The sequence below is a fragment of the Athene cunicularia genome, assembly GCF_003259725.1.
Source record: "Athene cunicularia isolate RWA chromosome 3 unlocalized genomic scaffold, athCun1 chr3_part1, whole genome shotgun sequence".
NCBI classification, from domain to species: domain Eukaryota; kingdom Metazoa; phylum Chordata; class Aves; order Strigiformes; family Strigidae; genus Athene; species Athene cunicularia.
Window position 1 is genome coordinate 114,595,318 of NW_020799097.1, and position 14,840 is coordinate 114,610,157.

General features: G+C 42.5%; 1 protein-coding gene across 4 annotated transcripts in view; it reads left to right on the forward strand.

Annotated features, from left to right (window-relative positions):
* The window catches only part of CCDC85A (coiled-coil domain containing 85A), an 80,863-nt gene extending 67,319 nt beyond the window's left edge, over positions 1–13,544 (forward strand). For 2 of the 4 annotated variants that reach the window (XM_026845788.1, XM_026845789.1), the window contains one exon: positions 11,525–13,544. In XM_026845788.1, coding sequence (XP_026701589.1) covers positions 11,525–11,614 — 90 coding nt within the window. In that variant the 3' untranslated portion in view covers positions 11,615–13,544. Of the gene's footprint in view, positions 1–4,295; positions 4,416–11,524 lie in introns of all 4 variants that reach the window. The other 2 variants (XM_026845786.1, XM_026845787.1) reach the window with 2 other exon arrangements.
* The last annotated feature ends 1,296 nt before the right edge of the window (positions 13,545–14,840 follow it).

Consider the following 14,840-nt stretch of genomic DNA (forward strand, 5'->3'; position numbering starts at 1 on the left):
TGTGCCTCAAATATGCTATGGGGATATGTGGATTTTGGCTGCACTGTGCAGAAGTAGAGGTTTCTGCTGAGGTCTTTGAGAAGAGGAATTATGGTGAATAACTGCAGCATTTTAAAATTGTGTATTTTAATTGACAGGAAGGTTCCCTAAAAAAATTGTTGCCATTTTGTTTAGTGCATTATTATTATTCCAGCAGAGCAACATACTGCAGTTTATTGCTTTCTGTTTTTCCTTTCTCCTGCCTGTTTGAAACAAGCTGACAAACACAGCCTGTGTTTTCTTCAAGCTAATGGGTAAATTGAGGGCTGGGGAAATGAGAAAAAAGCTTTGACAATCAGGTAGTGATTGAACTAGCGTGGCAGTTCCCCAGCAGGAAGGATATGCTTCCCAGTAAACCACTTGCCTCTGGGATAAAAGGCTGCTGGAGAATGAGGTCTTGTGCATTTGCGGAGGTAGGTCTCCGATGGTGAGTGAACAGAGCAGTGCCCAGTGGACAGGAAAATCGTGTTCGCTCAGAAGCTCTAGTGAGGTGACTGCAAGTGTCCTTGGGGCAGAGATGGACTGTGGGTTTTTTTCTCTTTGGCTATCCCTGCGTGCCATGGGGAGGTTGCAAGTCAGGCAGCAAGCAGCATGCTTCCTCCGGAGGGGCTGGCAGATAAACTGCCACTGACAAGCTGTACAGTGTGCTTTGCACTACAGTGGTTTTCATTCATGACTGTCCTTAACAGTATGGATTGAAAAAATGATGTTTTCTCCTGGCTCAAGTACAAAGTTTCAAGTTTAGCTTTCTCCATCAAAGAATACCCTGTTGTACACAGGGGTCTATTCTGAGTGTGACCAGGGTACAGGGCAGGGTTTGCCTCTGGTGCTATGAGAGAATGGCCTGAGTATCCTTAACATTTTGAATGTGAGGGAGATACTAAATTTCAATTCGTCTCGGGTTTTGTTATGTGATATTATGGGGTTGAGTCAGATTTCCTGTGCTTTGTATTCACTAGAGTCGCACGTTGGCATTAGCTATTTTGTAGATTTACTTCCAACAGAAAATAGATCTGCACATTTAGTGATTGCACTCTCATCTTTGTGGCAAAATGTACATGGGGATATTATATGGGTTTTACCTGCTTCAGACAATGTGTTTTCTGCAGTAGTGTAATCCACACAGAGTGTGCATTAGACTGAGGAAGCAAAGTGCAAATTGTGCTGTGGCTTGGTCACAAGGGTTAGGAGGGGCAGTAGGGAAGGTTGGCAGTGCCAGGTGAGCGAAGAAGTAAATTATTTCTCAGGTGTTGAAGTTGTGCAGCACTGTTTATTCAAAATTCCTCAAGATGTTGAAAGTTTATACAGATTTCACCATTATGGAGCCATGACTTCATCCCTTCTGTCTGACTTGGTTCCACTTCCACAGCTTTTTTACTGGATAATAAATGAAAAGATTTGCCCAAAATGTGTGGACACACGAGATGCCTACTTGGAGTGGCTGAATGCAAGTGCTGTGCGTGGAATCTGAGAAGAGGAGGAAGGGAATAGGATTTGTCCTCCCATTCACAAGGTCCTGCTCGGGATCCAGCTGTAATGTGAGTTGGGCAGTGGCAGAGAAGGGACTCGGTGAAGGAAACGCAGGTCAGGTTTTGGTAGAAGGTTAAACCTTGCCATGCTCCCCACTGGCAAGCAGCAGCTGTGGTGATAGGTCTGAAAAGCCCACTTTTCTACTCTCCTCAGGCACCTTGTTTTCAGACACTGCCATTTTGGCAAAGTGCCTTTTCCTCTTGTTTTGCTTCACTGCCTCAGAAACTTGTAATGCAGTCGGTAGTGCTCGAGTGTCTTCAGGCACACAGGGCTTGCCAAGGAACAGGAGGCTGGTCCCATCCCCATCATCTGCTGGGATAAGCTTCCTCCAAAGAAGGCTGGAGCTGTACTACCTCTGTGGAGTGGTCTCACCTGAGATAAGATCCTGAGCTTGGAAGATGGGGCTTCAGGACTGTAATACTTGCCTTATTTTTTTAAGAAAAGCTTATGTCTCTTATCAAGGACAGAGGGAGGAGGGAGAAAGATGTCCACGGGGCAACCACTAATTTTCAGTTTCTTTCCAACATGTGTTGAGAATGCTATCTGCTTAAAGCAGTGTGTTCCCAGCAAGTTTCTCATTCTCATGAAGGGAGACAAAAATGTGCTGCATATGGCACAGATGAGGCTGTGGAGGACAGCTACCTGGAGGAAGGCCTGAACTCAGACAGAGGCACAGTTTTCAGGACTCTTGAATTTTCTCATATTCAAGGAGGCTTTAGATGTACCATCTCTCCTAATTTTCCCAGCGTTTTAATAGCAATATTTATATTTTACATTCGGAACTGACGAAAATCTTTGCTGGCCCCAGAGTCAGTAAAGAAATAGAATGCTCTGACTAAAAAAACAAAGCTGACTGAAGGAATTTACCCTTAACCAGAATTGCTCCAATCTGCTTTATTACCCCTTTTCCTTCCTCTTTCATAACTTTCCCAAAGTACATCATTAAGTATGCCCAGCCACTAAGAGATCTATAAATCCTTTCCAAACAAAAAAAAAGGCCTAAACCTCCCCCCATACATAAGAACAAACTGCTAACAGCCATTGCTGTGGAAAGTGGTAGGGCTGCACCCTCCCTGAGTGCATGCTGGTATTGTCAGCCTGGGTGGGTGGGAGCCTGATTAGTGCCCAGCCTTGTGGTTTACGCTGCATCCCTTGCTCAGCAGGAGGGCAGCCCTGGAAGTTCATGTAACACATGGGGTTTCATCTTCAGATTCAAGGTACCTTTTCTGTGGGGTTCGCAGATGCAGCATTCTCATTGTTTTAAATTGGGTTTTGGGGTTTTTTTGAGGTTCAGTCCTGCAGACGATTGCTGGGTTTGAGTCTTAACGTATTCAGTAGTCACCAGGGTTCTGTCTGTGATGTGCCCCTTGGCAGGGCTGTGAGCTGCACAGCCTGGGTTACTGAGGCCTGGGCATATCCTGGTGAAGTCATGCATAGCATATAAACTTGCTTTGGACTGGGGTGATTTTCAATTAAACGTTTTCAGGCAGACTGGATCTGTGAAGTTTAGCCTGATGTCATCTCTCTGTGCCCTTTTTCTCCCACACCCACCTTCATCTTTCCTATTGTTTAGATTATAGACACCCCCAAAAAGACTGGCAGCGTTCTGTGTGCTTGCTCAGCAGGGCAAATTAGTGCACATCAGGGCACTGATTCTGATCAGAGGCTCTTTCCACTGTCATTATTTTTCCTTCAGAAATGCATTTCCCACACATTCCAGCAGGAATTACTGCTAGATTGTTTCTTAATGTTTCCTACAGTGTTTCTTACTCTGAAAGAAGGGAACTTTCCATCTCTCAGTCTTTGAAATGTTTTTTTGGGGGGGTGTTTTTGTTTGTTTTGGGTTTTTTTGAAACAAAATTTGGCATGGAGAATGACAGTGAAGAGGAGGTCAGGTTGAAAGCACCTGGGAAACATCTACTTGGGCCATCTCTGTCACTGCAGCTATCACATTGCTGTCCATGAATGCAGCAGGGGTATTTTTAGCACTCCTCCGAATCAGGCTGCTTGCTCAGGTTACCTCGGCACTGCAGTTGCTCCAGGAGATGCTTTACATCCTGCAAAGTTTGAGGTGACTGAGCTGTAAGAGTGTAGGTGGCTTGCATTTGTTTGGCAGTGTCCTGAAGAACCCTTCCAGGTGTTCACCGGGAGGAAAAAAACCCTGAGGTTGCCACTGTTGGGTATAAATTGAGATCTCACAGGCAAGTGGGAGGACATGCCCTCACCTCAGAGCAGCCAGAGGCAGGGAAGGAGTGAGCTGGCAGCCTGGAGCTCCTGCCTCTTTCCCTGGTCAGCTGCGTCTCAGCTTGTGTTGCAAACCCTGCAGCAACGTTTAAAAACATGAGTTTTGTTGAAGGAGCAACCTCCAGAATTACTGTGATAAAATTAGACATTCTCAAGACCTTCCTCTGGAGTTAAAATCATCTCTCTGAACCTTGCAGGACTTTTGTGAGGCAATGTACATAGATAAGAAATTTTATTACTACGTCCTGATTTTCCAGATAGACACCCTTGAGGGCCAGAGTGTTTGGGTGATGCTCAACAGTAGCAATTGAGCTGCCTCACCTGGATCTTGATTACTGTGGCACAGAAAGAGGGGGACTTTGGAGTAAAACATGCCTTCAGTGCTTCTCAGCCTTTTTAAACAGAACGATAAATAATTGACATCTGTTTTAATTAGTTACCAACCCTTTTCTTTATTAAATAGTTTTCAATTTTTTGCAAAGGATCCCATTAGGATGCCAGGAAGGGCGGAGGGGAGTTACTGCTCTGCCAACGAGCCAGCTAGCGTCAGTGGACATGGCTCAGCCTCTCAGCAGTCTGACTCAGTGGTAAATGCGCTGAAGGTAACGCTTCTCCGGTACAGTCCATGCAAAACGTCGTGTCTGTTACTCAACACGTGTCGTATTGTCCTGGCAACATTCCTGTGGACACCACTGGGATGTTACTGTCATGAGCGGGATTGTTTTTCTGTTTGTCACTCATTGCATCTGTGGACTGTGTGTTTCACGGGGCAGGGATCCAGCCCTTACAATGGTGGTGATGCCAGCTGTATCTGCTCTCCAAATTACTTACACTTGTACGGTTTTTCTTTGAAGCTGAAAGTGGTGTTTTTATGAATAAGGAAGTCTTTCTGCTTCATCTAGGATGCATAGTTGTTCTCCAGTGGAACATAATGGATTCCTGTAACCCATGCAGAGATAAATACTTTAATGCAAATTTAAAGACGATGCACATGGTATATTTGTAATAAAATAGCAGAACTTTGGACTGAAGACCATGCATCATGATCCCAAGGTCAGTGTTGAAACTTCTTTGAGAGCAGATGTGATTTACTCTGAAGTCAGGGTTGGATTGCCAAGACCTGTGTTGCATTGATAAACAGTGTTTGACACAGAGGGGCAAATTTTCTAGTTCTATGTCAACAATGAGACTGTTGCAATTAAAGAAACCCAGAAAGCTGTTACAAGAGCAGTGGATTGTCAGATGGTCTGAATCAGCGAGTGGCCGAGTTCATTGTCCCACTGCAGCATGGGTGTCAGCTCTGTCTGTGCCCCTTCGGAGAGGATTAAAAGCCGATGGTGAGCTGAGCAGAGAGCAGGGACTCTGTATTCCTGTCTCCTAATGCTGGCTCTGACATGATTGCTTTCTGGTGTTTTGTGCACGTCTTCTCTCCTGTACTTCAGTCATTAGCTCAACTGCTTTAATATTAATTTGGTTCAGTGGGTGTTATTCCCCACCTATAGAGATGTTGCAGGGACACACTGGTTACTTGGCAGGGGCAGGTTTGCATTCCTTCATGGGAGATCTGGAAGGGACTTTCGTAGACATTTGCTCTGGTTTTGAGCTTCATGGAGATGCACAGAGCTCAGTAATGCTGTTGACTTGCCTGGACATCAGAGTTTATACTCAGGGTGATTATCTTCCACGTGGCTGAGTGACATTGACTTCTCCTCCATGAAGCCTGAGGAAATAGGTTTATGCAAGTGAACTGTGCACAAATTACAGCAATCAGATCCCTTCCTGTAACATAAAACCTGGGCGCAGCACTTCACTGCAACCACCTCGCCTGTTTTTCTGGCATCCGAAGGGGAGAAGCAGGAGCAGGGTGCTTGAGCCCCTCCCCACACAATTGCAGGTCCCCTCTGTAATTGCCACCCTGGCCACGTCCCCACCAGCAGCACTGGTGCCCCTGCATGTGCTGGCCTCACCCTTGTTCAGGAGCAGTGTGATGTTCTGGCTGCTGACAAGCACCTGCTTCAGTACTCAAGGTCCTGGGCCCATCTCCCATATCCTTCACCTGCTGCCCTCTAGAAAATAAAGCTATGCCAAGAAATTTTGTCAAGACATCATGCATAATTATCCGAAAAAGTCTTTTGTAGTTCTCTGAAAATACCCACTGGCAAAGGCGCTTCCCTGACAGAACATGTAACAACATGAATTTGACAACCTGTAATAGCTGCTTGGTGTAAGTGAAATATTTGAACAATGGCCGATAACTTGGTTGCTGAAATGGACTGATTAGAAATACACAGAATTTAGTTCAGTATGATGTGAAAGCTCAGCTTTTAGTTTGCTAGGAGGTGTTGCAGCAGGCAGGAATATATATAAATGATACTGTTCTATTCAAAATGGAAAGTGAGCTGTCAGCTAAACAGACTGCCCGACCTTCCCCATCCTCAGCCAGAAGCAGACCCTGCTGTTTCCCAGAGTGAGGCATATGGGCTTGATCCTGCCTTTTTGGGGAGTGAAGAGCTCTCACTTTCATCGCTTAGCAGAATCAGATGCAGGAGGAAGAACAAGCCAAAGTAAGGAGCCTGCTTTTCTTTATAAATGTGGCAATTTGGAATTCCGGGGGGGGAAAAAAAAAAAGTCTCTTACAAAATCTCACTGTTAGTGCAATCCCTTTCTGCACAGCAAGAAATCTAAAGAGCCAGAATGTTTTTAAAGGGAGAGATTCATAAGAAAACAGCAGGAGGTCATTGCTAAAAATCGTCCTGGTTTTTTTCCTGAGTAATGAGGAGACTTTTTTTAAAAAAAAAATTGCCCGTGAATCTCCCACTGTGGAGGCAGTGGTGAAAGAGAGAAGAGCTTTAACATGCAGCTGGTCTGATAAAGGCTCTTCCGTGGCCTGATCCATAGTCCAGGGTGGTTGAAAGAAGAAATTGCCATGTGTGTCCTCTGCCATGCCTGGGCCTTGGTGATCTTTCCCCCTCACCAGTGGGTATGGGATTATTCCCTACGGGCAAGTGGCATCACTAGGGATGCAGAAGTAGTTATTTCATAAGGCAGGATATGTTTGTTTCTTTTTGCAAGTTGTGTATGACCTGACTGCATGCTTGTGCATGGAGCTGTGCATACTTGACACAGGTTTGCTTTGCAGAGCAGGGTTTCTGTTTACAGAATAACAATCCTTACCTCCTCTGACTGTCAGAGTAACCAAGGGCACAGGCTTACCTGTGAAACTTGCCCTGGGTTTTCCTATCCTGAGTTCGGTGTCACCTACTGGAAGCTCCACTATGCCATCTGCAAAGTCTGCTTTAGTGAAAGACAAGGTCTGAGGCCAAGTGTAGGTATCGTTGCAGAAAAAAAAGTGTTCTGTGGTGGCCAGCAGGTCAGGCAAGAAGATTTAACAATCTCTCCGGCCCTGAAATCCAGAGCCCTGTAATCAGTCTAATGATCTTTAAATGCAATCAGTCAGTTTAATATGCATGCCCATACTCTGGAAGGACCCATGAAAGCTTAGATATACTACTGTTCTTATTTGTGGCTGCTAAAACAAATTTGTAAAATAAAATTTCCTTTTTTTGTTGGTGTGTTTTTTTTTTTTTTAAACATACTCTTGTCTTGGAAGCTTGGGAAAATATAAATCAGCAGGCTGTTAAAGACCTACCACTACCTTAGTGAGGCAGAAAAAGCTGTTGCTGGAGAAATGTGCAGTGTTAAGTTTAAGGTGCTTAATTTTATATTCCATATTGAGCTTGGAAACACCTGAGGATGCAAAGTATTTTTTAAATGCTTTTTAAATGCTGACAGTGTGCCCTTGAAGATTTGATATGGAAATTGTCAATTACTGTTTCTGTAATGCAATTACTGTTTTATTAGGAACACTATAATTTTAACATGTTGGTCAGTATTGACCAGAAAAATCTATGTATGATAATATATCTGGGATAAAATACTGTATGACTCAGCTGACTTGAATTTATCCCTCATAAGAATAACATTTGGCAAGTGTAATGAAGTCAGGCAGCCTCAGTTTCCCTATTGGTACAAAGGCACCTCTGTATTTTTTTGCCCTCATTATGTCTTTGCAATTTATGGGTAAAAAAGCAGTTTCGAACTAATACATATTTAATAGTAATCTATAAAAGTTATCGTGATGTATGTAATGCCATTTCACTTCTAAAATGTGCTAACATACTAAATTTGTCATCAATTCATTTTTGTAAATCCCAAATATATACTTGTGTTCTGCCTTGTCTCTTTGTTCCCCAGCCATTCAAAGCTCTGCCGCTGGCATTGGAACACTACCTTTTCTTCTGACTTTCATCATCTATCTCTGATTTGACTACTGATACATTATTATACTTCTAAAACAGTTGGTTATTTCCTTTCTGGTTTTACTTTTTCATACATTCATCTAGTCCATGTTAAAAGTACAGTGCATTTGTGATAAACTAATTATAATGTTTCTTTTCTTTTGCGTTTTCATTGCAGTTCCTGCCAGTTTGTAGCTCACTGTTTAGGTGCAGCTTTATGCGCTGTGGGTGTTTTACATGAAACATTTGCTGTGGCATCATTTTGCCCGTGAAAACAGTGGAATGATGACAAGCTTCATTTTGGGCTCTTATAATTTTGGTACATAGTCTTGATTGGTACCAAAATGCAATTTGGATGTATAATTGACACTGTAGGAATTTTGTGGTGTTACATGATCATGTTGATATTATATTAAGATAATGGATGTGAGAATTCTCTCCTCAGGATGTGCATATGGTCTTTGTACCACCTTATCAACAACATCTTTGGGAATGTTTTTGCTTTTTATTTATATACTTACATTGCCTTAGGAAAACATAGCAATATGTAGCAGCAGGTTTGGAGGTCGTTTATGATGTATTAGTGAGCTTGGAGGTAATTTCAAAGCACAAGAATGTTTGGATTAAGTCTGGAGGGTTGTTCTTCAGGATTTCCCTCAGGCTACTGGTAAGTTTTGGGGCTGCAGCACGCTCATATGGGCTGGGAGCCAAAGGCAGGATGGGATGTGCCGTGTGGGTGTGGTGGGGTGGCTGGGCCAGAGGGGTCAAGGACCCTAGAGATCTCCACGAGTATTTCATGCTGCACATGAAGTACCATGGGCCTCAAATGCCACCACAAGCAGCTGGTGACATAGCTGCTCTCATCTGCAGTTAGGGTGCAGGTTTCTCCCTGGCTTCCAGGGAGAAGATTTATCCGTCCTTTCACTCCAGCCTATCAGAAGTAAGCTGGAAATGAATCACCATGACTGTACGGTCAACCTCATAGCTTTCCTTTCTTCAGTCAAGGTTTCTGCTGAAATTTTGAGTGAAGTTTTTGGTACTGGGCTTTTTACTCGGTCATAACTATTAAAAACATATTCAGGAATGCTTAAGTATTACATTTTCTTTTGACTGCTTGTAAACACAGAGTAATTCCATTAGTGCTGCTTGTGACAAGTCAGTGTTGAACTAGCGAACTGAGAAGAAAACATCCTTATATGCAAATCCAAAATGCAAATACAATGCAGAGGGCCAAATAAACACGTGCGCAGAAGGCAGCAATGTGTACAGTTGTGACTCTGCAAAGAACTGTACATATGCCAGCACAAAAGGAGAGCGTGGTGATAAATCTGCAGAGATTTAGTCTACATCTCCCTGTGTTTCTGAAAAGGAGGCAAATAAAATTACTGAGATGCCTTTGAGACCCAAGTATCTGTTGCACTGGTATGCACAAGCAAAAGTGGTTGCTGGTAAAGATTTCTCTGCTTCCCACCCATAAAAATAGCATGAGTATTCCTTGTTGATTCCCACCTTGTCAATTCTGCTTAGGATGTCTGCTTTCCAGGGCTGTTTTGTATGTGTTTGTCCCTTCCTAGCAAGAAGGGGTCATTTGTTCAGCTAGAAATAAAGGACTTTGGGAAGTGTCACCTTTTAGTTTATTACTGTGTCAGCATCAGCTGCTTGGTAAATATTGTCTAATGTTTATTGACCAGAAAAATTGTTGAAAGGCATATGTAGGTACAATGTGACTTCTCACAAAAGCTATCCAAGAGACATTTTGATAATATTAAGTTAGGAAAATCAGCAACCAAACATTGGAAAGAAATGCCTGTCTCATCGTATCCAGCCCTCCACCATTTCTGATGGCTCAGCCATAGGCATCTGATTCGAGAGGTTTCAGTGAAAAAACATTTTTCATGCTTTCACCAAGGCACAGTGTTTCACAAAACAGCAAACATAGCTAAAACACGTGCATATTTTTATGATGATAACTTCTGATTTCAGGCTGCCAGATTCTGCTCATACAGAAAGTTTGCAGGGTTTGGGTTATGCCTACCCATTAGTATTAAAGACAGTTCTCTTCAAAGGACTTTAATTTGTTTGTCCCTGTTTAATGACTGTAGTCTTATTGCTCCCAATCTGGGAATATTTCTGTTTTTCATTATTATACTCAGTTTTTTTCAGCAAAGGCTCAGAGGAGCTCGGTTATTTTCCCATCTTTTGTACAGAATAACAGTAGGACCTTGGGGTTGTTCTACCTTTGCTCATCAGATGTAGGAACTGTCTTTTCAGGCTGTTGACTTCCCAGGATCCGGCTGCTTTGTGTTTATTTAGTTTCAGCTAATGCAATCTCTGTTCACTTCTGAGCTTTAGGCACTGGTAAAACAAATAGTAAATGATGACAATGGAAAGCAGTTTTTGCCTTTCTTGACAATCATATTGTTATTGGTCCAGAGATTAATGAGTGGTTTTGTAGCAGTTATACTTCAGCTGGTTGCTAGCTGATTGTTATTAAACAGAAATAATCTTAACTTGCAAAACACAGTATGGTGGTAGTCGCCACTCTTCTTTCTGGTGGCCACAGGAAGAGATGCCTGGTGGTACGACACAAGCTACTGATTCTCCTGCTTATAATTGCTCAATCTTTTTATAAATCATTATAAAGTACTTCCCTAAGGTTCAGGGTGGGGTGGGGGGCTATAACTTCTCTTCATTTTCATTTCCATCACTGTAACATGGATGTTATGCCATCATGAATGGAAACAGACGTGAGTACTAGGAAGGAAACATTTATGACACATAGTGCACATTAAGAAAAGAATTTCTAACTTCTAGTTGTAGATTTTGCTCTGGTTCAATGAAACACCCAAGCACATACAGATCAGCGACTACATGCACAAGGCCTCTGATCTCAAGGAAGAACAAAAAAAATAAACACTTCTAATGCCTTGCTTGATTTTAAGAGAACAAGTGAATTCTTTGAGAAAGAGAACTGCTGTGTGCTTTTTAAACTGGAAATGTTTAGACTTCTGGTCTGAGCTTTGAGCTTCTGAATTGTGTTCTGCAAGAGATGGGGTTTGGGAAATGGTTGAAGGGAGTTTCAGTTGAGACCTTCAGTCTTGTATCTGTCGTTTACCTTTCAGTAAATGCCTTCAGTCTTGTATCTGAAGCATAAAATATCCTGGTGATGCACGTGCTAGTTCATTTGTCTCTGTTTTTAATCATTTTTACCTAGAAGCATGTGCTTTCTGTGTTCAGAAGAAATGTTGTATCCCTTGAGAAATATTCTCTTCTCCTGTTGTGTGTCCCTCCCCTCTGTCCTACTGTGCTGCATGGTCTGTGTAATGAACATGTGATGTTTCCAGATGCATGTCTACATGAACACCAGCACATCTTAACTGGTGATAATGAGATCTTTCCATCCCTCCCTTTAGGTTGTGTGGAGGAAACTTGGAGATGCTGCAGGGTCGTGCCCTGGAATTAGACAACATTTGTCAGGAAATCAGTATAAGGGACCTATGTAAAAGGCCCTGAGCAAGTCCTCTCTCTGAAGAGAAAGAGTTTGAACTGCCCATGAGAGAGAAAGGGCCGACTGTCCACAGCGACTTCCCAGCTGACAGCGGGGTGTCTGTATGCACTGCAAGAGGCTTTGTTGGAAACTCGCAGAAAGGTCTGACAGAGGAGCCGTGTTGTCTTTGTTCCCCAAATACTGCTCTTTCGATATACTGGCTCGTCACACGCTGCCGCCGCATCGTCACTTCAACACACCATATTTAGAAGCACTGAGGTATTTCCATCCTAATGAAAAGAGAATTGGGATTCTGCAGAAAGTTACATGAAATAGGTTTTATTTTGGTTAGTTAACAGTGAATTTATAGTAAGTCTGAATGAGTTTTTCACTGGATTTAACAGAGGTTTTTCACCAGACTGGAGAGATGTTGATAAACTGTGCCTTTGGTCTCCGCAGTTTTGAGAAAGTCACTTCTTAGTAACTCACACTTCAGTCTGTAAAGTATCAGTTAATGGTGCTTAGGCAATTTCCAGATTATTTTTTTGCTTTGGTAGAATACCTGCCTTTGGAGGTGCTAAAAGACCATAAAGTCTCCTAACCAGCCAGTAGTGTAGCATAACTACAGTACTTGTAGTGAAACACAATTTCTTTCTAAATGAAAGTAAAGATAGCTTTCTTTTCAATTCACTTTGATGCACATCTTCTGAAGACGTGTACGATGTTCACAGCCCTTTAATGAACAGAATACTTAGGTGTCACTATTACAGGCATCAATTCAGAATTCCCATCAGATTTTTTTTCAGAAAGTGTTTTCCAATTGTCAGGATGCTAATTTCTCCTTTTTAATTTAGAGACATGCTGGTTTATTTAACAAGAGTCTATAAAGATCTAAAAGATTGCACTGCATTCTAAAAAAGCTTTTTCTTGCCACTGTAGTGTTCTTTCAAAGAAAATGGTTTTATTACACTCAGAGCATGTCTTTCATTATTATGAGGCATAAAGCTCTTGTTCAGATTGCCTGAGATTTGACCAGACGGCGCCGTAGATGTGCTTAGTTTATTTTTATCTATGTGTATGATACTAGTTGTGTGTATTGAATTGCAATGATAGGTATTTTGTGTATATCTAAAAGCAATGATAGTTTCATGTATGAATGTGCAACAGGCTTGTGACTGAACGCTGTTGCTTAACTTTTTACCATAGCTGAGCATCAAAAAGACTAATAAAAGTTAAAAAAAAAATAAAATAGGAATGCAACAATTCCTGTGTTTCTGGTTTGTTCTCGGTTACCAAGATTTGAGCCCCAGTCAGAACCTCTGTTTTCTCTGAGCTTGCAACATGCTGTATTCGTGGGCTATTTGCAGTGGAATGTAGCTTGGTTGCTGTACAATCTTCTGTTATATAGGAGTATGATGTAAATCTGCTATTTGTCTTCAGGAAAAGTGTGTTAATTTGCAGCAGTAATTATACTGGTTTCTGTTGTTATTTTTACTTGGTACCATTCGATGTAAGACCTCTGATCCAGCCTTGCTTTCTTGAGCAAAACTCCTGCTCACTCTGTCTCCTTGAGTTGGAAATGCAGAATCCAGCCTTCCATTTTGAAACATTGCACTCTTGCATAATTTCTTATATATAACCCAGCTCAAACAGTTGTCTGTTATCTTTACATGTTGTTTTCTCCCATACATACTGTTTGCATAGTTAAACTTCGATTGTTGTATTCCTATATCTCTCTCTCTATATGTATGAAAAAATGTAAAACATGTACTTGTGCCTGCAGTATGTATGTGCAGGTGCTAATATGAGGGATACTGGTCTTTTGACACTCTACACTTGTGTAAATTTTGATACTGTATTAAAACTATTTTTTTACAGTTCTGCATACAATTGGGTATCAAGTATATGTGTTCATCTTAGCAATGGTAATAAATTATAGAATCTCACTGTTGTTTGCTCCTTTAATGACATAAGCCATGAGGTGCTTGGGCTCACATGCATCTTGCTTTGAAGGAGCCACTTGAAATGTTTCCTCCTTGCTTGAGAAATTAGCTGCATGTTCAGTTTTTCTGCAGTTGTTTTAAAACATCCCAGATACCTGGAATTGCTTTTTTCTTTGGTGCTAAAGGAGGTAGCTACTGTATGTGTTCTGTGTAGACAGCAGGGTGCCATGAGGCACTCCAGGTTGCCAGTAACCACTTGCCTCATGTGCAATGTGTTACATCGTCAGCTGTGCTGGCTGCAAAGGCAGCCCCCCTGCACCTGTTCAGGGCCCTTTTCCTGCCTCTTCTTCAGTAGTGCAGCTGTGAAGAGAGGATGGGGTCACATGGAGCTCCTGGAACTGTTTTACTCAGGTAAGAGATGCAGGGGTGTTTGGGGGGAGGCTGGCTGTGTTATACTGTGTGTTGATGGTCTCCTGTGGCCACTGCATTTCTGCCTCAGGAGCAGGCTCCCTCCTCGTTCTGTGTGTCAAGAAAAAGGCAGCAAGAAGTCTGCCTGTTATTGCTTGTGCTAGGGAGCAGAAAACTGGCAATAAATTTTCTGGAAAAATAAATACTTAGTACAACCAATATCTTGAAGCTAATAAATCCTGTGGGGGCTCCTAAAAATGCAGCTTACTAAGAGGAGAAAGTGGGCAGTGTGTGGAAAAGAGGGTCAGTGCTCTTGAGGGATACTGTAGCCTGCTGATACGTCTCTGCACTAATGAATGAAAATTGCTGTAGTAGTTATGGACCTTCATCTCATCTGTCTTGCTTTCTGCCCATACGGTTAAGCATGTTTCAGTAAAATGTAATTGTGCCAAGCCTCATGGACTCTTCGTTCAGTTGTTTTTAGCATAACGCTCCTTCAGTAGAAAATTTGCACACCTTGTTACGGGGCCATTCCCAGCTTCTGAGCTGAGCATGAATGAGCTGTAAAAATTGCCATGCGAGTGAATTTTAAATAGCGCTCGTGTGGTGGATGGAGTGGATTTTACATTGTGGAGTGGAGAAAAGCTGCTTTGTTCAAGGGTTGGAAGGTAAAGAATAGCAGTTTGTTTTTCAGCAAGTGAATGGTTTCAGTAGAGCCCGTTCCCCAAAGGTTGCAGTTGATGGACATGTTTATGAACACAGCCTGAAGCTGCTGTGCCCTTTCTTCATGTTTTGAGCACAGGCAGCCCAAACAGCCTCTGTGGTATGGGGACAGCACCCAGCCCTGGGGTCCTTTGTGCTGCCTGAGCCTCTCAAACACCAGATGCTCTG